The sequence below is a fragment of the Marmota flaviventris genome, chromosome 7 (assembly GCF_047511675.1).
Source record: "Marmota flaviventris isolate mMarFla1 chromosome 7, mMarFla1.hap1, whole genome shotgun sequence".
Lineage (NCBI taxonomy): Eukaryota > Metazoa > Chordata > Mammalia > Rodentia > Sciuridae > Marmota > Marmota flaviventris.
The window spans coordinates 19,619,206-19,644,389 of record NC_092504.1 but is presented as its reverse complement, the minus strand read 5'-3'; the positions used below and the strand labels follow the sequence as shown (position 1 = coordinate 19,644,389).

The following is a 25,184-nucleotide window of genomic DNA, read 5'->3' as shown; positions in this document are numbered from 1 at the left end:
CATTGCTGATTCAGAGAATCGAGCACAAAGGAACGTAAGGAGAAAAGATAACCCTGCAGGTATCAAGCAATGTTTTTGCTATCTAAGTCATAAAAGGTAAGATTCATCATGGACTTAGAGTAAATTGGTATAATTTATTTTAAAACAAATTTGAATGTATTCTAGAATGAACTATAAGGGTAAAATGGAAATAAGTTTTTAAAAAATATTAATTCATTAAAATTTCCAGTAATAAATGACTATTTCAATTCTTCCTCATGTAAGAATAATTCTGGACATCTTTTTGACAGAAAATTTGCCTTTTTTATTCACATTCAATTTGTGTTTTCTTTAAACTCTAGCTCCACACACAGTATTAAAAAGAAACCTTAGCAAAAAAATTGTCTATCATAGTGACCACACCACTAAGAGAAGAGGAAACAGAATATCAAAGAAATTAAATTTACTGTTTATTTCTTTGTTACACAAAGAAAAATGGTCCAAGACATCTCAGTCCACGTCTTGTGAAACTGCTCCAGACCACCACTGGCAAGCTGGATCACGAATCCAGCTCAGGGTCAAGTTTTTCCACTTTGATGACGATCTCGGGGGCCAGAGCAGAAGCGGCCGTGTGCTGGGTCCCCACCTCCGGTTCGGACAGCGTCTCCTCCTTGATCTTCACGGGCTCACTGCCGGCCTCCTCCTCCTCATCCGAAGACTCGTCCAGCTCCCATTCGTCATCAATGTCCATTTCAAAAACTCTCACGTGACGGAGGTTTGAACTTAACTAAAGAGGAAAAGGCAATATGAAGAATTTTTAAATTAATGACTTAACAAATACATTACATAAAAAAGGAATCAGAAATCAGAAACTTGAAGAATGGTTTTACAGAAAGTTATATTCCTACCAATTTACTATAAAACTACTAAACTCAGTCTTCATTTCATATAAAACATACAACAGGGGCAACTGAAGCAGATTATTATCCTAACTACATTTTAAGTTTTTTTACAACAAGAGAATTAAATAGCTAAGGCCACCACAAGCTCATCATCAATTAAACTGTAAATCACACAATGTTTCAACAGAAAGGCTTTTTATCATGTATCTGAATCTGAAGAAGTTTCCACAGAAGCAAGGTCCCTCCTGCTGGAACTCTTAGTGAACAAGTTGCAAATACTTACCACACAGGACACTTTTCGAAAACCATTCCCAGCAACATACTGTGCTTTCATACTTTCCAGTAACCTCCAGTGCTTCTCGAAATGCATGGTACGTGTGGGAATGACACTACATTGTTCATCTAGCCTGGAGGGGAAAACCAACCCAGGAATCAAAAGGGGATCCTCTTTCCCTGGATCACAAGGGGTGGCACCAGGGGCAACTGTGGGTTCTAATTGTACCCATACTCTCATTTCCAATGTATTGAAAAGGGGGCGGTTGGTATATGATTCTATAAAAATACTGTAATTCCAAACAGGCACTGTATCATCTTTGTAAGATTTTGATTCCTTTTCAAGGAAAACAAATGGCAACTTTTGGGTGGAGGTACTGAGGACTGAACTCAGGGGCACTCAACCACTGAGCCACATCCCCAGCCGTATTTTTTGCATTTTATTTAGAGACAGGGTCTCACTGAGTTGCTTAGCGCTTTACCATTGCTGAGGCTAGCTTTGAACTCACGATGCTCCTATCTCAGCCTCCTGAGCCCCTAGGATTATAGGAGTGCATCATGGCACAGGCTGGAAACATTTTTAAATTAGAGAAGGGCTCTAGTTACTTAAAAATCTCAGTCAACTAAAGTTATCTCAGAATTAGCTGTGTATTCTCTGCATGGGTACATTTAGTACTAGAAAGTACTAAAGGCACACCTAAAATAATTAATCCCAAACTAGGTTAATATTACCCTTGAAAATAAAACTAAAGAGAAGTCCCATTCATCCTCTACTTCAAGGAATTTCCCATACTATCTCAGCAAATACTCTGGATTTATTATTAAAGCAAAGGGACAAGGAGAGCTAAATCAAAGTCAGCATTTTTGAATAAACAGTAGGAGTATCGGGCCGGGGCTATGGCTCAGTGGTACAGCACTTACATAGTATGTGTGAGGCACGGAGGTCAATCCCCAGCACCATATAAAAATAAACAAATAAAATAAAGGTACTGTGTTCATCTACAATTAAAAAACATACATTAAAAAAAAAAAAAGTGGGAGTATCCCCCTCAGCTGCCTCTAAGGTTACCCCTAGGAACTAGAAAACCATTATCTACCATATCTGTAAAAACCTGCAATCTTTGGTATATGTCAAAAAATAGTGAATTTTTGTATCAAGTAGACAGTCTTACTAAAGAGCTAGTTACCTTGTAGAGTACGTCCCAGTGAACTGATATTCTGCAGAATCTTCACTGTTGTATACTAAAGACAATGGCAACTGGACCAAGAGCCTGTCTCTTCCTTCACGTCCTATAGTGTCTTTAAGAACCACCGTTACAGTTTCATCATCATAGAACTGTGCATCTAAACAACTGTAGGTGCTAGAAGTGAAATCAGTTTTGTTATATCAAAAATGATCAGGACTACTGAAAATACTGTATGCATAACATTATACTTGTACCAAGCAGAAAAAAGGTAAAGAATTAAGGGATATTCTTTATAGTGGACAATTAAAACATCATCAGTTTGTAATAAAACCTTTTGTACTAATTTTCATAACTATAACTAGGCCTTACAAATAGGTAATAAAAAAAAATCAGGAATCAAAAGGATCTTCTCTCCCTGCATCACAAGGGGTGGCACCAGTGGCAACTGTGGGTTCTAATTACAATACTAAAAAACTCCCCACATCAACGGCTAAGCCTTAAGCCTGTGAAAATTCCCCCAGTGATGCCTTATGTACACCTTAAGTAAATAGAAAACCAGAGTAAAACCAGACTTAAAAGTAAAAATAGGATTTCACACATGAAAAAGGTATAGTAACTCCAAAGACCTTATTATAAAAAAAAACCTTGTGTGTAAGGAAGAAAAGAGTGAGAAAAAGACCAGCCTGCGATTGTGTCAGCTCTTTACCCTGGAAACCCTCAGGGATGGCTTTGGTACTGTTAACCTTTTGTATCCTAAAAAAAAAATCCCAACTCAGTGAGACTATCACTTCACTTTTTCTGTTGGCAACATGAATCTGAGCCCTGCAGGCCATCTGGCCCTTGGAACCAACATTACTTTCTTAGTAGACAGGAAACTCAAAAGAATGAATTCTTCCTATGAAAACACACCACATAAATTCTTGCAGGATAGTAAAAGTCGAATTATTTTCTGCATATAAATATGTAAAGAACCTGGCCCCTCTGCAGAAAGTAAGAGCCCTTCTGCCCATATCATCTCTGTACAAAAGTCTGTCCACACTCTTCTGTGACTGCATTACACTAAACAGACACATACAAGCCCACCTCACCAGTATCTGTACACATCATCCACACAAGGTCAAGGCTTACCTCCTCCTGACTTTCTCAGTTGTGGCATATGTGAAGCTCCCAAATTTAATACCAATTAGTCCATTACTTACAGATCTTGAAGAAAGAAAAGGGAAAAAACTTTGTGGAACAAATGGATAAAGCCAATAATCTAAATGCTTAGCAGTGTTAGTACACTGATTGGCAGTGTTAGCACACTTACCTAAAACCTAAATCTCACAGCAAAACAGCACTGTTCTCACTCCAGAATACTGGTAACTAATTTAAACACCTAGATAGTCAAACCAACTTGGTTAAAATCCTATAGTTCCCAAAGTAGCTAGATTCCTTAACTAAGGACCTCTGGAATGGCCAAATTGTTTTTCTTTGGCTACATCTTGGTCTCAAAAATTTTTCTTTAAATTGAGATTTAAAACTATTTAAGGTATTAATGGCATTCTGAACATGATTTAACCTTTAGAACTTTCACTTTGGGTTCTCAAAACAAGTCTCCGTGAGCAAAGGCCTCTGTCCAATGAAAGGCACACTTAACCTGAGGTAAAAATTCTTTCACTAATTCAGTTGTGAACTTCTAGAAGTGCATGAGATATCCTCCTGATTCTGCTGTCATATTTTTCCTAACCCGGGGGAAATACCACATACAATGGTAAGATGCCAATGTAAAATTCAGTAACCTAGAACAAAAAGGAATCATATAGCCTCCTAATTCAGTGTTATGATCTTAATGTTACTGTGAAAAATGTGACTGAGAACAGTTAAATGACAAACCTAAAGGCGTGAGATAGGCTAACTATGGAAATTCTGAAAGGAAAGCTGTCTATGTTTTATTATAATAAAATCCCATCTCTTTGACACAACTTCAAGTTAATACTTACTGAGAAATATCAGTATGTCTCCTTAAAATGCACATTTTATAAAGTGAATCTTCTAAAATAGTAAAAAGAAGATAATGTAGATTTGAAGTTTTATTATTCCACCTAAAGAAAAAAAGTTAACATTATAATATAGTATTTAGTTATCTAAGCTTGGAACAAAATTGTACTGTTCACACAAGCTAGGGGAGAAACACAAACTTACAGAAAAGGAAATTTCAACAATCTACGTGTAGAGTCCTCACTAAAACAAAAAGGGAAAAAAGGTAAGAAAAATTTAAATGGGCTGCTAAATTATACTACCAACAGGACAACAGAATTACCTTCTTGCATCTCTGTATAAGGGAATGCAGATTGCTTGATTCATTGATTTTCCAATTACATCCTATATAAAATAAGATTTAAAAACATGATTAGAGGGTCTAAGTAGGTAGCTCACTGGAAAAGCACTTGCCTAGCATGTGTGAGGCCCTGAGTCTGATCCTCAGCACTGCAATGAAATAAAAATATACTTAAGAGCACTTACATGCACAGAGATATTCTACAGAAAAGTGTAACTAAACATCACTGTTCAAGGGTAGTAAAAAAAGAAAAATGATCCATGTCACCAAACCTTGCACACAAGAAATCTTAATGACAATTACAACAGTAAGAAAAAAAGAAAGGCAATTTTAGGCTGAAAAGGACCGTGGAGCCAAGCACATGGCAAGTAAAGGACCACCTCCCTCTAGTCTCAGAGCATCAGTGGTTTGTTTATTTGGTAGTAAATATGAGTCACATCAGCTCTGTAACTAAGACTTTATACTGAGTTTGTTCTGGGAGAATAAAATACTACACATGCCAACACTTTAATATATATATTTTTAATTTACATAAGAAAACCACAAGATGGGTAAGACTGAACCACATGAAACTGCCATTTTTGATAGCCAAAACCAGCCAAACGTCAGCATTTTCATATTGTTCACTGGCGTAATTGTGGTCCTTTACACAGTGAGTCAGGTTGTGCAGATATTCTTGCTCCTATACAAAGACATGCATTCTTTCAAACTTACTGCTGGCTTTTGCAAACACTGATCAATAATGTTCTCCATCCGCCTTTTCACGAAATGCAACGATTTTCGAGGATAATAAGGAAACAGCAAAGGACTTTCTGGTTTCAAACAAAAACAGAAACAAAACCAAAGGTACAGCAAACCAATGAGTAGGAGAAAGTGATCTACTCTTACAGCAGGTCTGCCCATCTCGTGGTGGAATTCTCACTATATTTTCACACACCTCATTAAAACTGACCATGGCCTTCTGCCTCCCGTCACCTTCCACCCTTCACCCCCTTCCCCCAGGTACTAAAAGCAACCACACTAGTGCAAGCTTGGCCCCACCAAAATCCAACAGTAGGTTTTGTTGGCCATAAGAGGAAAGGAATGACTTGGCAACCATAAGCTCCTTCTTTCTATCTTGGCCATGAGAGAAAGATAAAGGCAGTGCAGTGCTGTTTTGGAAGAGTATGGTCCTAAACCAAAAAGGAGACAAGAAACCAGCTGTGTGTAAACAATCTCCTCACTTTTAAAAAGGCTACTTTATCAGTAGAAAGTTAGATATAGTTATTTCTACTGCTTACAACAGCCGTATGAAGTACACATCATCATCTCCAAATTACAGACGAAAAAAACAAAGGGGCTGAGCAGGTTTAGGCAACTGCCTGATGTGGAAGAAGTGTCTAGATCTTCAAATCTACCCATTCCGACTCTGCAGCCCAGTGTCTTCCTCGGTGCTCTGTAGGTCACCTGATACAGCATCCCATGTCCCAGCTGAGCTGGCCAAGATGCATTTTCATCATGTTAGCATTTTAAGTCCCCAGCCATTGACAATGCTGTGGCACACAGAAAGACATGTGGTCTTTGTCCTCAGGTCTTGAAACAAAGCTCCTAAAACCTATGGAATTTCCTGCTGTGATAGGCGGTCTTCTGTTTCAATGAGGCAATTCTGGAGTCTCTTAGACAGACTTTGGCTGTGGGCTGGTTGTTAAGAAGACCAAGCTATGACCAACGCTTGGAATTTTCAGCTCTATCCCCCAAACTCTGAGAAGTAAAGGGCTGGAGATCAAGTTCAACTACCAATGGCCAGTGTTTTAATCAATGACATTCATGTGATGGGGCCTCCACGAAACCCCCAAACAATGAGGTTCAGAGAACTTCCTGCTGACACTGCAGACACCGAGTGCTGGATGGGCATGGAAGCTTCTCCCTCCGTACCTACCCTGTGCGTCTCCTTCTAGCTGGCCCTTCCTGAGTTGTATTCTTTATAATAAACACAGTGAGAAACCACAGTGTTTCCGATTTTTTTGAGCCACCCTTGCAGATTATTTAACCTGAAAGGGAAGGGGAATATGAGAGTCCCCTGTAGCCACATCAGAGATGTGGGTAACCAAGGGACCTGGCACTTGTGATTGCCACCTGAAGTGAGGGCAGGTTGTCTGGTGAGACTGAGCCCTCAACTCTGTGGAGTCTGTGTGAACTCCAGGTAGTCAGTGTAAGACTTGAAGTGAACTACAAGACATTCAGTTGGTTTCAGGAGGGAAAAAAATATTTCAGTGTCAGCAGTAATAGAGTGTTTTCTATCTATCACAGTAATGGGTTATGCCTTATTTGTTATTTTCTGTTTCTTTAAATAAAATGAACACAAAGAATAGGTCTGAATAACTTAGGTAAGTATTACAAACTATTAGCCTGTCTTAATTAAATATAAACATAGTCAAAGACTACCTAGTTCATGAAGTACCTTTAAGATGGCTGCTGTTCTGGAGAAAGTCATACCACTGGTTTCCTTCCGTGTTAGGGGGTGACACAAGATCATCATCTTCATCTTTCAAATACTACAAGAGATAAAAATTTAAACTTAATAAAGAAAACAATAAGACCTTCCAAAATATTTGATATTTTTCTGTGTAATCAGTTAACCTGTTTTACTGCCAAGAACTCTGAAAGTTTACCACCATTTCCTGAGAATAGGAGGTGACCAAAATTTGCTACATGTCAAACATTTAAACAGACTGCACAACACTAAAATATCATTAAAATATTAGAATGTGATAGTTACAGAATGCATAAATTGAGCTTAAAAGTTTGTGTTTCATTTTCATGAGCTTATTTTAATTTTACATGTATAAGTTATAAATTAGTTTACAAGTACCAACTATCAATATGATCTGTGGCGGCTGATTTCAAGGTGTAGACACAGATCCCATGATGCTTTCAGGGATCATGAAGTCAATACCAGTGTTATAATAATGCCAAGAAGCCACTCACCTTTTCACTGTGTTGGTGTTTGCACTGATGGGAAAAACTGCCAGTGCCTTTGTTGAGTATGGGTAGTGGCCCCAAATCATACCAGCAGCACTGTACCCTTTTTTGCCACATCATACATTGTTTCATTTATGTTTTATGAAACTATTAAATTGTTAATTTTATCAAATCTCAACACTTGACTACAAACCTTTATTATTCTATGGGATAGAATTTGGAGGTATACACAAAGCACTTTTGTTTCATTCCAAAGCAAGAAAATTATCGTGAGGAAGAGCACTTAATGAAACCATTTTAGTTATTAAGCCAGGCACTTTTTTAAAAATGGAGTTCTAGCTGTCTCCTGTTAAGCTGAACTTCAGAGGCTTGCAAAAATACAAAACACCATTCTTGACTGACATTTTTGTAATTATTTCATTAAAAATATTTATATTAACATATAATTATAAATGGAGCTCTTATTTTTAATGAATTAAAAATTTGATAATTTTTATGTTCTGTTAATTCCTAATAATATCTACCATTTACAGACAACAACCACATAACCCACATAAACAAAAGCTCTTTGGGATCCTCAATAATTATTAAGAATGTAAGAGAGTTCTGAGACCAAACAGTAAAATAACCAAAGAGCAGCAGTTATTAAGCTATCAGGGCAAAACCACTATACAACTTGGTGTAAACTTTGGACAGTATAGTACATTAATGAAGATTAAAAGTCAGTTTCTAAAAACCAATCTCAGTTAATCCAAAATCCATACCTGACCAACTTTTTCAACATTGAAATATTTTCCTTTTCGATTATAAAGGTCTGGAGCCTAGAAAGAACACACAGTTTAATTCTTAAGTAAGCTCAAAAGAAAAGAAAAAAACTAAAGTTTAAGACAAAAACTTTAGAAGGAGCTGTAAGTAGCAGTTACTCTTTTCTTTCATGGATTAAAAAACATATACACAAATAGAAGTTCATATTATATACTGTGTTCAATAAATAAGTACTACCATTGATTAGTTTAATAGTCTAAAAAATGAGTTGTTAGAGACTTTAATTGAGTTAAATTTGATTATTTCTTATCATTGCCAGGTTTATTGCAATTATTTTCAAAAAAGCAGCATTACAGTAACACCAAATTCCTACCTCATTAAAATGTTCAGTAAGAAATTCAGCAACAAACGTGATATCTTTTTGAGTCATCTATCAACGACAAAAAGAAAACAAATCAAGATAAAAGGAAGCTTCCCATATTAAATTACAGTTAGGAGCAAGCAGCTCTGGTGCACTACTGCACAGGAGGGTGATTGTAGGTACCAATAATGTACTCAAGAGTCTGAAAGGCTGGAAGGATTCTGAACATTTTCTCCATAAAGAAATGATAAAAATTTGAGGCACTGAGTATGTTTTATCTGATTTAATATTATGCAATGTATTCATGTATCAAACATTACTTGGTACTCAGTTTGTACAATTTTTGTGTTTTTATGTATCAGCTAAAAAATAAATTTTAAAAATGGTTACTGTCTCTGTAAAGAAAGCCTCCCAATAAAAGGAATATTATATAATAATAAATGTGACTTTTTTACTATCTACTAAAAGGCATGAGGGGAATCAGTTCCTTCAAAGAAATAGATTATGCAGCTGTGAAAATACAAACTTCTAAAATTCTGATAATGTAATTAAACATTTTAATTCTATTTCTCAATCAGCTAATTCAACACCTACAGAACTCTTTGTGACCTAAGGCTGTCATTTTAGGCCTTGTGCAAAAAACTCCTTGTGCTGGGGGCCCTCCTTTGGGAAAGGAGATCATAAACCCTTCCACCCTGACAAGTCACCTCAACCTTGGTGAAGGACTGCAAGTCCACAGTCATGCATGTGACACTGTGGGCCTTGGCTGCTGGCAGCGATCTGACCTTTACCCCACCCTAGTTCTTCTAGCACTCAAAAACTTGCACATTAAGATGCCTCCAAACGATTACATGTTTTATCTCTCAAAATAAAGTTAACAGCAATATAAATTTTGTTTTAAGTGTCTTTAGCTTTTGACTGAATAGGAAAAACTTTAAAGAGCAATAAATAAGAGGAACCAGTCAGGTGTGGTGGCGCATGCTTATAATCCTAGCTTCTCAGAAGGCTGAGGTCAGTTTGGGCAACTTGTCCCCCACCCCATCTCAAAATACAAAGGGTTGGAGACATAAGCAGAGTACCACTAGATTCAGTCCCGTTACTTATACACACACACACACACACACGTTTCAAGGGAGCCAAAGAATACAAAATACATAAAGAATACAAATATACTATATAGATTATAAAACCGTATGAAAATTATAAATTTAGACAGCCATAATTAAAAGGTATTCTGCAAGATGAAAGAATATACATATTTCTTTTTAAAAAGTCTTAATAGATCTATCTGATGTCTACAGCCTGACATCTTGCTAACCAGTAACTGTTTTGCTGGTCACCAGATGACCAGCAAAACTAAGCTCAACCAGGACATTACCAATACATTAGAAAAATATAGTTGTCCCTTTGTACCCACAGGGTCCTCCTCAGGCCTCTTTGGATACCGACATCTAGAGATGCTCAAGTACCATATATGAAATGGTATAAACCCAATAACACATATACATTCTCCTATATACTTTAAATTATATCTAGGTTATTTAGAACACCCAATACAATGTAAAGCCTATATAAAGATGTTACATATTGTATAGGGGGAAATGACAAGAAAAAGGGTATGCAAATGTTCAGCACAGATGTGATATTTATGCAGAATACTTTCAATCTGCAGGTGGTTGAACCCACTAACTAGAGGATAGGCAGGGCCCACTGTGAGTCTGTACATTACCTTATTCAGCTCAGGAAGCACATGGTCTTCTGTCATTCTCAACATTGCTGGAAACAAAGTTAAAAGCTACCTTTAAAGGAAAACTAGGTACATAATTTCAATTATAGACACATTTCAAAGATAGAAATGTGTTTCCCTGGACTAAATCTCCTATTTTCAACAGTTTCTTTTACTAAGAAAAACATTATTTTTCTGCTAAAAGCATGAAGAACTTAATTCTGATTCATATTTCCAGGGTCAAAACCAGTCTAACCATTCTAAACTATTATTTTTCTTTTTCTCCTTCAACTCAACCTGTTGCCATTCCACACAAGTCTACCTGCTGTCTTGTGTTAACACTGTGTGCAAGGATTCCTCTTTTTGCCTGTTATGTTTTCTGTCTTCAGATCGAGGAATTCTTTCCTCCAAAGTCTTATGATACCAAAGAAATGTGCTTATTTCCCTTGGCCTTTTTACTTACACAAAGACATTTGCAACAAGAGTTATAAAACACACACATATTTATATACTTCTCTTTAATTCAGTACATGCAGCAGCTGACTGTCCTTTCATGGGGCTGTCCCCATTCAGCACTGTACTTGGTGTGTGTTCACCTACATGAAGACTAAGCAGGTGCACTACCCAGGGTCCTGTCTGCTTAAATCCACTTCTTCCCTGTGTTTGGTGAGTAACAAGCATGTCAGAGGGACTTCTGCAAATACAGATTTTAGGCTCTGCCTTTGTGGAGATTACAGTTTACAAAACAGACCACCAAGGTTTAACAGCTACTATTGGTGGCAGAAGCAGTATTACAATTAGGTGTCCAGTTCTGCAATCCAGTGTGCTTCCCCAATGTTATCGTCTCATGAGAAGGACTGAACAGTAATCCATTTCTCTTCTAATTCTGATTCCTACTGCCGTCAGGACAAGCAATTATAGAAACTAAGTAAATTACCTCCAATAACTATAACTTTTCAAACCAAACTATTACTTTTGTTAAACAAAAACTCCTAACATCTCAGTTTTAACAATGTAATTCATTCTGACAACCGGGATCACATTCTGATTCCCCATTCTGACTAGTGCTTATACAATTTTTAGGAAAATCTAAGAATTTCAAGCATCAAGATCACATTCAATCTTTAAACAAAAGCAATTTTATTAGGATGACAAACATCAAATCTTTTTTTGTAATAACAGAACTGAAGATAAGGACATCTATTTAAAGGACACCAGCATATTACAAGTAATTTAGCAGCTATTTCACTCTTTAGAATTTGAACAAATATGGGATAAATTCCATTTGTAGCTAAATCTTGCATATGCTGAGGGATATGTATAGAGTGTTATTTCAAGGATACTAAGAGTTCACAAAAATAGCAGTATAAATGAAACTAAATAAGATGTATATATACTGCAGAGTAAATATCTACACATTTGCTATCAAATCAGTAAGTTAACTAAACTGGCAACATAAATACAAAGGCAGCATGGAGATGCAAGGACCACTGTGGTCTGCAAGCTATCAAGCTGGGGCCTCACTGCCCAAGGGTAGCGCCCATGGAAATGTTCAGTTCTGTGCTGCCAATGACCACGTCTCCTAAGAGCTGAGTGCAGTCAGACCGACTATGAAACTAAGTAATTTTAGACAATTTCTATCAATTTAAAAGCCACTTGTGGCTGGTGGCTACCGCCAAGGGCAGCACTGATCTAGAGACAGAAGAACAAAGTATAAAACAGGAGCTACTCAAGAGCTTTAAAAAAAAAAAAACAAGTGCTGGGGGCTGGGGTTGTGGCTCAGTGGCCGAGCATGCCACAACAACTAAAAAATATTAAAAAAACAAACAAACAAAAAAACAAGTGCCCAATATATAATAGGGTCTGAAAATGTTATTTCAACCCACAAAGCATTCGAAGGTTTAAAAAAAAAAAAGAAAAAGGATGGGTCATCAATGAGTGACAGGGGCAAAAGATGTTGCAAGTTAGCTCTATTCCTTCTGTGGGGAGGTAGGGCTGGTCATATGTTAGTAACTACTGAAGGTGGCAGAAGGGGACAAAGGGGTTTATTTGAAACTTCACTGGAGTAACTGAAACAGTCTAAGATGATACTCGCACATTTTTTTAAAATGTTAAAATAACAAGAACATAACTTACCTACATAGAGCCACCGAAAAAATGCTTTGAAGTTTTTCATACTGCTATCTATAACTCTAAGAAGATAAAAATAAATCAGAAATAGGATTATTATGTGGGTTTCATGTATCATTGCTCAATTTGTCAGGGAATATAAAAATCCTTACTGTTCTATTTTTTTCTATCTGGATGACATTTAAATCTTTGGAACAGCAGATTTTACAAATCAAACACATCCCTAAAAATAAAATGTCAAAAAAAGCAAATCCTGATTCTTTTTAAAAACAAAACCAATAACTCACATTCTAACTGGTTCTAACTTCCTGGCTATAAACTGTGTAATAGTCTTTCCTGACATTCAGAAAAGTATGAAATCCTTTTGTAACTTTGCAAATAAAAGAAATCAGGAAAAAAAGAGTTTTCAGCATCATTCTCAGTTTAAAACAAATACTATTGGTCAGTTAGAAAAATATTAACTCCAACAAGAAAATCATTATTATAAGTTTGTAGTACATTAATACTTTTGATATCAACAAATATTATTTTCTTGAGTTGATTTTCCAATCCGACAATAATATCTCAAAAATTGAATGTTCATGGGCTTTATACAAATGAACCAAAATTAAGTTATAAATAAAAGTCATTTTCATTTTGATGTAACTATTTCTGAAAGCAAAGATTGGCATTATTTTTAAAAATCTCTTTAAGCTCACATCTATAAGATAATTACTCCAAACAAATTATACCTCCACTTTTCACTCCTGTCTCAGGACTCTTTCCAAGCATGAAGTTTCATAACATAACTGGAGAGGTGGGGTCAGTATTATACACTCTTCTGATTAAGATAAATTACTTGAAATAAAAAATACCACAACATCTCCTATGTTATGAGACAACAAAAACAAGCCTCTCTTACAAGCCTCTCTTTCCCAAATAATACCCTCATCCCCTTCCCAAGCAACCAAGCTAACAATCAAAATTATCACTGCTGATTTATTTCTCTACTTGTAACCTATAATAAAAATGCTACATCCTACTTACCTGAAAGTAACAAGAAATTAAGGTACTTTTCATTCATATTGAAAGGTGATCACACACAAAAAAACCAATATATTTGCTTTCAGCAAATGTGGTAAACCAAAGAATACTTCAAAATACAGGGAAAAGTAGTATCATTTTAACCCTTATGAGTCTGTTTTTACTTCTTTTATAGGTTGCTTCTGTATTTCTGAATCACAGCTAATGCATGTACCTATTTTTACCTGTTTTGAGTTCCCTGGACTCTGTAAGCCCTTCTTATTTTCTTCCATCAGCTGTCTTTGCTACATCCTTCCATTCTTTCCCTGTCTGAAGGGCAATACTGCACCCCTGGAAACCCCTCTGCCCAGAGGCCTCCTGTAGCCTGCATCCTTGTTTGTCTGCGCACTGCACTCCTGTTCCTGTGCAGCTGCCACACCGTACCTACTTTACTGCTTGCATGGGTTAGCTCAGGGCTTTCAGGATCACCTGGTTCTTTCCTTAATCATTTTCCTGAAACGCATCCTTCAATAACTTCACTCAGAAAGTAGATGTGGAAGATAAACTTTTTGGTGGTTATTTCTCTGACCCTCACTCTTAATTCAAGATCTTAGCTGGATTTAAAATTCTAAAGGGGAAATATGTTCTCATGTAACTTTGGAAGCACTGCTCCATTAAAGTAGATTTCCTGTTGGTGATGGAGGATTTCTTGCTTCCTGATTTCTCACTTCTTAGAAGGGCTGTTTTTTGTTTCTTATCTCAAAGATCACTCTAAGAGGTTTAGTCTTTATCTTGGTATCTTGGAATTTTACAACACATCTGTAAGATGTGGGTCTTTTCATTCATTGTATTGAAACTAAGAGTTATTTTACATTGAACTCTATTGTATTATTATTTTGATAATTTACTCTCCTCCCAGTCTTTTTAACTAGATTTTTGTTCTGCAAATCTATTTGGACAGATATCAGACTTCATGGATTAATTCCCTCAGGGGTGAGGCTGGATGGACAGGAAAACACAGTTTTAATTTGTAAGATCTCTGTGCTATTTATGTATGTTTTAATTACTTATAAGCATAATTTTGATGAAAATTTAAAACCTCACTTTCAGAGAATTAAAGACTAGATTCTTATTTAAGTGAAAAGTGAGTGTTCTCAGATCAATGATCCTATATAACCCCATTACTTACTGAAGAAGTTCATTTGCCTTGAGTATGAAAGAACCCACAGCAGTAATAGCATCTAAAGAGAAATAAATAAGTATCACTTATTGAATAAGTCAGCTATGTTTAATGCATTCTACTGAGAAATTAAATCATCACCTTCAATTCCTGTAGCATCTAGTCCAAGAGGCTCATATTTTTGCTTCCATGAAGCCATTCCTTTCAATTCACTCAAATGGTACAATAAGGACTCTGAGCCACTAGTAAAACAGCAAAAATAAATATCATTACTATCATCAAAGTGGTAGGGAGCAACTACTTTATCTGAATATGTCTAAGTTTTCAGAAACAAACAAACAAACAAAAAAAACTGAAGGGAACTTTAGTTTTCTTTCTACAGGAAATTATTCTCAGGCTGGGGTTGTGGCTCAGGGATACAGCACTTGCCTAGCACATGCATGGCCCTGGGTTCGATCCTCAGCACCACATAAAAATAAACAAAATAAAGATATTGTGTCCAACTACAATTAAAAAATAAATATTTTAAAAATCTTAAAAAAAAAGAATTCTCAAATTCTCATCACAGGTTTGCGGTCAGCCTCAATAACTTAGCAAGTCCCATCTCAAAATAAAAAATAAAAATACTGGGGATATAGCAAAATTGTCAAGTGCCCATGGTTCAACCTCTAGTATCAAAACAAAACAAAACCATAGCAGAAGCATCCAGTCATGACTGAGATAATATACACAACCACAAGATTAGATTTTGTTAGATGATCAGATTATGTTCCACAGTTTAACCCAGTCATTTCTGGAGTACAGGGTGGGGGGTGGGGTAGTGCTAGGATTGAACCCAGGGCTTCACACATGCTGAGCAAGCACTCTTCCACTGAACTACATCTCCAGCTCCAGTCCTACCTGGTACTTTTATCACAACCATTTGGCTATTTTGTTCACCTGACTATCCAACATTCAACAAATATTTCTTAAGCTCTGACTTGATGTTAGGCACTGTGCTAGATGCTGAGGACAAAATGAACGATGGTGTCCCCTTGGCACTGACAGGTCCCAACTACTACGATTGCCTTGAAGGAAAGGCAGTGGGTGAAGGCATAACCGAAGAACATGATCTAATTTGGAGGTCCAGGAAAGGCTTCTCTGAAGGAGTGTACCCGGAGAACAGATGACCGCAAGCCGAGAGCAGGGTGAGAGTGTTCTGGAAAATGAGAAGGGCATTAAGAAGGCCCTGGGTGGGAAACTAAAAGGCCACTAGTGTGGGCAAAGCAGAGAAGTAGTATGCTAATGGCCATGCAAAGGTCTTGGCTCTAAGAGCAAAGGGAAGTTCTCAAAAAAGTTGGCAAAGTTCTCAAAACGTCATTAGATCCACTGGGGAAAACACATTCAAGGGATAAAGTGTGGGCTTGAAGAGACCAGTGCAAAAAGTGTCATGGGGCTACAAGAGGACTGGAGTTAGGTACTCAGCACAGTTCATAAAACTAACTTGAATATTCAGCATCCACTTGCTGACTGCTTCACTAAAGTAGCTGTGGACAGAAATAGCATGAGACCTAGAAGATCCGGGAGCAAGTTTTATCTATGACTTTAACTACCAGCCAGCTGTAACACCAATTCTGAACTTCAGTTTCTTCCTGTGTAAAATGAGGATAACCAGAACAAACTGCCAAGGTGTTAAAAGAAAAAAACACACACTATGCATTTACTTAATTTCATTGCTCAAAAAAGGGTGTATGACCTATTTTAAAATATATCTCATGCTTAACTGGAAAAAGGCCCAGACAAGATTCAGGCTGGTAGAAACATATTAGAAAATTATCTGACAAAGCAGACCTATCATTGTTGACTCTCTAAATCTTGGGGTATGCCAATATTCCCCTCAAATGGCAATGGAACAATTTTAGCTAGAAAGGCTCAAAAACAAAAATGCCAAATTGAGAAAGGCTGCACAGAGAGACTAATGACATGTACACATGGATAAAATACCAAAAAATTCTACATCACCTTCATACCTCTGTAAGTGACTTATAACCAATTTTTGTATACTGGAATATGATGACTCTATAGACTGGCCAAGCTTTTTTAAGCCCTAATTAAGAGAAGAAAATATATTTAGCATACAACTAGGACACTATATGCCATTCCAAAAAAGAAGAAACTGAAGAAGGTATTCATAATACATAAATACTTCAACAGCACCTTTACTGTTAACTGGTTCATCAAGAGGGTCTGAAGTTCAGCACTACAATGAAAAAGAAAGTATTTTTAGTCATTTTTCCATTCAAAACTAGAATCCATTGTTTAAAACTTAAATTTCAAAATAGAAACAAGATTTTGAAACAAAGTAAACAGAAGGAACTAGCCCAACAAAAATGAGGGCTTTGGTATATTCACAAAGGGACAAACACGATACAGCCCAGAAGCTAACTGAAAATGTAAGAGAATACACCGTATGCCAAACCAGCACCTCAAATCAGGAAGGGAAGGCGAATACTCAATAATCACATGGACAATGATCTAATCACTTATAGAAAGAAAGAAGCTAACCTTTCACAGCATACAACCAGTAAACCACATTTAAAACACATAAAGGAAAAAAACCCACACGCCATAAAAAAAAACTCTAGATAAAGATACAGATCAATAATTGAATTTTTTAAGATAAATCTTTTTAAGGTACCAGAAAGATTAGTTTGGCTACATAAAAATTTCAAAATGTTTATCCATTTAATAAATACACATGCATATACACAACCACATTTACATAAAAAAAATACATGAAAAAGCCCCAAAAGATATACACCTGAGGGGATCTTATGTACTGCAATTTTCTACTTTTTAAAAGGAATCAGGTTATTTTTGAAATAATTACTGTTAAGAAAAGGAAAACAAAGGCAGGGGGTAGGGGGGTGAGGGGGTGGGAGCAGGAGCACTTATCCTGCTTTTATTACCTTGCTTTCCCCCACAACAACAAATGCATGAATTCATCCTGCACAGATGTGGTAGTGTTTTTTTCCTGAACAAAAACAATTATGATATATACTTTATAAATTATAAGCATGTTTATTCAAAATCATAGGGAACACAACCCTATTTCAACATCTGCTATTCCTCAAGCCCCACCTGCTCCACTTCACAATCCTATCCCCACTTAAGTAGTACCAATGGGAAGAGAGTTTGCTATGGTTTGGATGTGACTTGTCCCCTGTGGGCTCATGTATTGAGGCTTGGTCCTCAGTGTGGTGATGCGGAAGTGGTAGAACTGTTAAGAGATAGGGTGTAGTGGGAGTTGGTTAGGTCATTACAGATACTGCCCTGGAAAGACATTAATTTAAGGTAGTTCTCTTGGAACTCTGGCTAGTTTTTGCAAGAGTAAGTTATCCTAAAAGGTAAGACTGATCCCTCCCCAGTCTTTGGCTTCCTGTCTTGCTGTGTGATTCCTCTTATTCATATACATGTTGCTGCCATGAGACTCTCCTCATGAGAGGAAGAACATGTGGGGATGCACAGCCTTGGACTTTCAGCATCCAAAACTGGGAGCTGTTATAGCAACAGAAAACTAATACATAGTCCTTTTCACAAATCTGAGAAAATAACATATGAGATTAGACTAAGCTACCTGAAACAAATGATTTTTAGCCTTTTATAAATCAGACTGATTTTTCTTATGTCCCTGATAGATAGAGTATATGTAGATAGTAGTCACTCTAACTCCATGGGAAACTACAATTACATTACCTGCACAAACTTAGTGAGACGAGAATCCATCTGCATCAGTATTTCTTCCCATGCTTCACACATACATGTTAGTGACAAATTTATATACTATTAGCAAAAAAAAAAAAAAAAAATTAAAACAGTAAAAAATACTTAAATAATATGTGCTTCTTATGTAAAGAGTCACAAAGAAATCCAGTATTTACTTTCAATCACTCTTTTATCTCAGTTAAGCCAGAAAAAGAGGAAATCAGAGCTAATCTTTGGTAATCCCTTAACTATAAAACATTTAATTTGAACTTTATAATAAAATATTCTTACAGCTTTTTTGGGGAAGTGGGGCTGAGTATCCATTGATTGAACCCAGGAGCACTTTTTTATATTTTATTTAGAGACAGGGTCTTGCTAAGTTGCTTAGGACCTTGTTAATTTGCTAAGGCTGGCTTTGAAATTGCAATCCTCCTGCCTCCGCCTCCCAAGCAGCTGGGATTATAATCGTGCACCATCACACCTGGCTCATTCTTAAGTTTGTATCTGGTAAAACAAATATCCTCAAGCTTTTTATATGTTTAATGCATAGTGTAAAAATGCTGATTTGTTCTGCTATCCAACTATTAAACAGGACTTTTTAAAAAAGCATTGATCTCTAGAAACCTCTGATGCCAAGTAAATTAAGGATCATAACAGAACAAAATCCATGTCCACAGTTCTCTGTGGCTCCTCCATACAGCCCTGAATCTAGCCTAACCTGCATCTCACTCTAACAAAACACTGCAGAAAAAACACTATTGGGTACAAAGACTCGAGTCTTTGCACCCTTCCACTTGCACTCTTTTCTTTCAGTACTGGGGATTGAACCCAGGGGCACTCCACCTCTGAGCTACACTCTCAGCCTGTGACATGACTTGTTGTGTCACATCATGTCATGTCATGTCATTTTTGAGACAGGGCTTTGCTAAGTTGCCTGGGCTGGCTTCAAACTCAAGGTCCTCCTGCCTCAGCCTCCGGGGAGATGGGATTACAGGCATGTACCACCCCCACCCCCCCAAAAAAGCTTTAAGAATATTTTATTTAATGTAAGAGCAGACAATATGTAAAACTGTACTCTTGATACCACCCCTGCTACTACCATAAGGTGAACAAGGCTAGGCTGGCTCGTTGGAGAATGAGAGACATGAAACAGAACACAGCCATTCTAGCCTAGGCCACAGATTGGCTTGCATGACCAACCTGGATGAGAGAAGCTGCACCAGGCCCAGATCACCAGAATCTGCTGGCTGAGCCCATCCAAACTGCTAATCTCCAGAACTGTGAACTACTCCAGGATGGGTTTACTATAAGCAGAAGCTAACTAGTTTGGAGACTATGTTTCCACAATACTTTATTTGTAATAAAGTGCTAATGAAATTTTATTTATGGAACATTTAAAAAGATTAAAACCATTCTTTTTCCTTTTCTTTTGGAAGTGGTAAATAGGGTTGGGTGGAAATAAATTCTCAATTAAATTTCATTTTCTTGAATTCATGAACATTATGAGAGGACTGGTAGACATCCCCTACTGTAGATAGCTTTACAAAATAGAATTTTTAAGTTTTCTCTCTATGAAACTTTAAAAGCGTATAGTAAATACAAAAAGTAACTATAAATACCTGTAAAAGAGCTGAAATGTGAGTAAACTTTCTGGCCATTCGAGTTACTTCAGGTAAGAAGGAGTACAAGAGATTGGTTTCAAGCTATAAAATAAAAAGAAATAAAGTACATCACAATCAGATGCATTTGCTTCTTTAAAAGACAAACCTTTTCTTGCCCAGCTAAAAATAATTCTGTAATTAAAGAGAGTCTAGACCTAACTATTATAAAGACCATATCAGAATTCTGCCTGCTTTGAGCATAACACAGTGAGACTACCAGAATACAACCTCAGGATTCCTATGTGTGATGGTGCCCAGATCACTCTCTGGTCATCAATCCCTTTTAGGTAACTATAAATATGATAATCTATTTTGTAACAGAATTATGAAGAAATTAAAAATAATCAAAAATGTATGTCAAAATTAAATGGAAGTAAAAAAATTAAAGGCTATTGATAAATATACAGAAAATATCAATGATATGTGAGTTATCTCTCAATGAAGTTGTCATTAAAAGATATCTATTATGGGGCTGGGGCTGTAACTCAGTGATAGAGCACTTGCCTCATAAGCATGAGGCACTAGGTTCGATCCTCAACACCACATAAAAATAAATAAAGATATTGTGTCCTTCTACAACTAAAAAAATATTTTTAAAAAAGGTATCTATTACAAAACTCATAGAAAGTGATCATTTTTATCATAGTCCAAGTGAAATCATGGTGATCATAGCTTCTCAGGCTCATGATGAGGAGCAAACACAAACAGCCATTGCAGTGGTAGGTTCTCTGACCTGCTGGATGCAACAGAGACTGCTGGAATGCACCACACATACCACATGTTGCATCTTTTCTATTTTTTGAGAGTTCACCTGTACTTAGGTTAAGTGGAAAAGATATTTAAGATGAAAATTTGGGGAAGATTTCTTGGCAGGCAAAGCTATAATGCAAGTATCCTATGGAAGACCCTTCAAAATTTTCTCATCTACAATATGAATAGCAAACAATAAAAAATGGGTTTTCCCCAATATTAAATGTTCACTTTGCCCAAGAGGTTATGTGCTGGCTAAGAGCACAGATGCTAGAACTAGACTGCTTAGCATCACCTTCTAATTCTGTGACATGGAGTAAGTTCTAGTTTCTCTGAGTGATCATGTACTTATCTATAAAACAGGGATAATCACAGTACTTACCCATTAGAGTGCTGTGTTTGAAGCACTCAGTCATAGCACATGTCAAATGATCAGTGACGATTAGCCTTTAGAACTATCTAGGACAGAATCTTAAGAAAGCACTTGGACCAAAGTTACACTGGTATAGAAAGCAATTAATATGGTCATTAACAGACCATTGAAACACTGTTTTGATGAAAATGATATTGAAGTACTTAGGGAAAATATACTATTTAATGTAAGAGCAGTCAATATGTAAAATTCAGAAATTCCAAGTATTTTTAAAATTTTGCTTTGGTGACTATTAAAGTATACTGAGATATAGGTAATAAAAAACCTATAAAGGCTGGGGGTGTATCTCAGTGGTAGAAAGCATGTTTAGCATGTGCAAAGCTCTGGGTTCAATGCTCACCACACACAAACACAAAAAAAAAGAAAGAAAGGAAGGAAGGAGAAAAATTCGCCCCCAAAACAACAAAAAAGCCCCTACAAGGCCTAAGAAATATATAATTGCTCTCTACTGTATCAAATTTCAATACTCACCTGAAAGTATGAAACTTCTGAAGCACCGCTGGTAGAAACCTCTGTGACCACCGATAGCGACTTCAAATCACTTGATAAACATAATGCAAGACAAGTACCAGCAATCTGTAAAATAGTTATCAGCCACCCTGAGTACACGGGGTATTACCACTAGGTCTCATCTGCTTATAATACTGAAAGCAAACATTTAGAGTTCTGAACAATTAAAAACACACACTCCTGGTCCCTGCCATAGACAGGACACAGGTAGCAGGTGAAGGTTGGTGTCTGCCTGTATGGGCATTCCCAGTTGAAAGAACACACAAATACCCTGATTCCTGCTCCTCCTCATACTAAGTGTTAAAAGAACCAACTATTCCAAAGTGCCTGTATTTTCTACCCCTTTAGGGAATAGTAGATTTAAAAAAACTATGAAGAACAAGTGAAATGGCTAATTTGAACTGTCAACTAGACTGGATTAAGACATGCCAATGATTAAGAGGCTTCTAAGTGTGTCAATGAGAGTGTGTTTAGAAATTGGCATGTGGCATAGCACACTGAAATGGAGACCTTCCCTAAACATGGGCAGCACCTTCCAATAGGAAGATGGCTTGGATGGAATAAAAATTGGGCGAATAAGGAAGCATAAGCAGATACAAGCTCGATTCTTCTTAAATGGTTCTTGTTGGGGTCTGTAAACAAGTCAAGATGGCGCCTGGCATTTTGCCAGAGGGAGTGGTTTGTGAAGTAACACCAGCAAGCCATTAAGTGTGGAGATTCCTTATTGGTTGACTGCTGTATCTAGTTTATGTTAATTAAGATAAGCTGTGTGGAATGTATATATACCCCTCCTGTCCTACAATAAACGGCTCCCACTCCTGCTGTATCAATGTACACAAGTTGCTTGTCACCCCCTGGTTATTTTGCTGCAGCCGGACTGCGGCAGATGGTGGCCCGTACCGGGAGCTCCGGGACACTCGGGGGTAAGTTGACGAGAAAAAGCTGCCCGTCCCTAGATAGGACAGGAGCAAATCTGCTAGTCCCTAGGCAGATAGGGCAAGAGGAAAAATGGCCATTTTGAGAAAATGGAGAAGATTGATACAGTATGTTTGTGTCTTGTTTCTTGTTGAAATGTTGTATTGTCTTTGTGACGAAAATATGGAAGGGGTGTTAAGTAAATTACTAAGGGAAGGAGGCACCCCAGTGGAACCAAGAGCAGTTAGGGCATGTGTTGATAAAAGCCCAGGAACTCTAGTTAGAAAGAAAAAGAAAGTTCAGAAGAAGAAGGATTATCAGGAAAAGAGTTGCAGCAAAAGGCAATTACTGAATACTTTTCGTTACCGGAGGGTGCTGCAGCCGGACTGCGGCAGGTTCTTTTTTTTTTTTTAAGCTGTAGATGGACACAATACCTTTATTTATATGTGGTACTGAGGATTGAACCCAGTGCCTCACACATACTAGGCAAGAGCTCTACCACTGAGCCACAATCCCAGTCCGTGAATGGTTCTTGATTGCAGCTGTGATTATCTGAGGATATCATACTCTCGCCTCTTCACACTCTTCCAAAGCGGACTCTGCCAGCAATTCTCCAAGGAATTTTCAGAAGCATTTGATGAGCCAGTGTAGAACCATTGGTCCCTCTTATTCTGAGGCTTTCAGCCTCTTGCACCGCACAGTTACTGGTTCTTCCAGCTCTCCAACCTACAGATGGCCACCGTGGACTATCCAGCTTCTGGTCATATAAGCCAACCTAAGCCAATCTCTTTTAATAATTATATTTCCCATTGATTGTGTTCCTCTAGAGAACACTAATACAACAAGATTTAGTAATAGTGGTAGATTTGGTATTAAGCTTAAAATTACTTCTGATGACTTTCATTATATTCCAATCACAAATTCTAACTCCTATCCTCTGCAAGCTAGAAAAAAATCATAATCAAGTAGATGAGTATGATCTTTTGGTTAAAGATAAAAACTTGACTAGTTCCACCAATAGCTCCTGATGTCTATATACAATATTTTGCTACTATTTAATCTTAATAAGAAAATTATCCTCTGAATCTTCTGGGAATGGTGGTGCATGCCTATAATACCTGCAACCTGGGAGGCTGAGTCAGAAGGATTGCAAGTTGAAGGTCAGCCTCAAAAACCACCCTGTCTCAAAGTAAAAAATAAAAAGGGATTAAGGGATTGGGATATAGCTCAGTGGTAAAGCACTCCTTGGTTAAATCCCCCGTACCACCAAAAAAAAAAAAAAAGGAAAGAAAGAAAACAAATTGGTATAACCACTTTGGAAAGCAGTATGGAGATTCCTTAGAAAACTTGGAATGGAACCACCATTTGACCTAGCTATCCCACTCCTTGGTCTATACCCAAAGAACTTAAAATCAGCATACTACAGTAATGCAGCCACATCAATGTTTTAGCAGCTCAATTCACAAGAGCTGAATTGTGGAACCAACCTAGATGCCCTTCAATAAATGAATGGATAAAGAAACTGTGATATATATATATACACACGTACATACATACATACACACACACACACACACAATGGAATATTATTCAGCATTAAAAGAAAATAAAATTATGGCATTTGCAGGTAAATGGATGGAGTTGGAGAATATCATGCTTAGCAAAATAAGCCAATCCCAAAAAACCAAAGGCCAAATGTTCTCTCCAATACATGGATGCTGATCCATAAGGGGAGGGCGGGGGTGGGGGGATGGGGAAAATGAAGGAACTTTGATTGGGCAAGGGGGAGGGAGGGATGGGAAGGGGGGTATGAATGCAGGAAAGATGGTGGAATGAGATGGACATCATTAACCTAGATACACACATGACTTCACATACGGTGTGACACTACATCATGTAGAATCAGAGAAATGAAAAGTTGTGCTGCAATTGTGTACAATGAATCAAAATGCATTCTGTTGTCATATAAGCTTAATTAAAATAAATAAATTTTAAAAAAAGAAGAAACTATCCCACTATCCACTGTATCCTCTATTTAAGAACTGAAAAATCCTGGTTTTATTCTCATTCCATAAGTAAACTGCTATATATTCTATGATAAACAATACAGAACATTTTTAAAGAAAAACTTACCCCTGTGACTCGAGCAATTTTGAACATTCCATAAGCATAGAGCTCAATAAATCCAGAGCTTCCTCCAAGGACAAGAATATTCAGCCTAATTAAAAATAATGCAAAAAGCTGAGGACCAACCAACAACAGAGACGATTCAGTTCTTAAACCAGAAAACATGGCTACTGTTCCCACATAACCCACATGCTAACTATGCCCCGCACAGGGAACAAAAACCAGACAAATCTACTACCACTCAAGATTTATTGCATC

The 25,184-nt window shown here is 37.1% G+C and overlaps 1 protein-coding gene across 2 annotated transcripts in view; it reads right to left on the bottom strand.

Annotated features, from left to right (window-relative positions):
* Window positions 1-427: 427 nt before the first annotated feature.
* Window positions 428-25,184, bottom strand: part of Anapc4 (anaphase promoting complex subunit 4) — a 32,602-nt gene continuing 7,845 nt past the window's right edge. The window contains exons 7-28 of one of the 2 annotated variants that reach the window (XM_027939034.3): window positions 24,933-25,017; window positions 21,846-21,950; window positions 20,150-20,233; window positions 18,522-18,608; window positions 17,735-17,799; window positions 16,983-17,025; window positions 16,796-16,872; window positions 14,928-15,028; window positions 14,796-14,847; window positions 12,611-12,666; window positions 10,478-10,524; window positions 8,761-8,817; window positions 8,387-8,443; window positions 7,102-7,195; window positions 5,376-5,473; window positions 4,644-4,705; window positions 4,526-4,564; window positions 4,324-4,425; window positions 3,470-3,544; window positions 2,342-2,515; window positions 1,165-1,288; window positions 428-766 (exon numbers count right to left, since the gene is read on the bottom strand). In XM_027939034.3, coding sequence (XP_027794835.1) covers window positions 539-766; window positions 1,165-1,288; window positions 2,342-2,515; window positions 3,470-3,544; window positions 4,324-4,425; window positions 4,526-4,564; window positions 4,644-4,705; window positions 5,376-5,473; window positions 7,102-7,195; window positions 8,387-8,443; window positions 8,761-8,817; window positions 10,478-10,524; window positions 12,611-12,666; window positions 14,796-14,847; window positions 14,928-15,028; window positions 16,796-16,872; window positions 16,983-17,025; window positions 17,735-17,799; window positions 18,522-18,608; window positions 20,150-20,233; window positions 21,846-21,950; window positions 24,933-25,017 — 1,912 coding nt within the window. In that variant the 3' untranslated portion in view covers window positions 428-538. The remainder of the gene's footprint in view (window positions 767-1,164; window positions 1,289-2,341; window positions 2,516-3,469; window positions 3,545-4,323; window positions 4,426-4,525; window positions 4,565-4,643; window positions 4,706-5,375; window positions 5,474-7,101; window positions 7,196-8,386; window positions 8,444-8,760; window positions 8,818-10,477; window positions 10,525-12,610; window positions 12,667-14,795; window positions 14,848-14,927; window positions 15,029-16,795; window positions 16,873-16,982; window positions 17,026-17,734; window positions 17,800-18,521; window positions 18,609-20,149; window positions 20,234-21,845; window positions 21,951-24,932; window positions 25,018-25,184) is intronic. The other variant, XM_027939045.3, reaches the window with a different exon arrangement.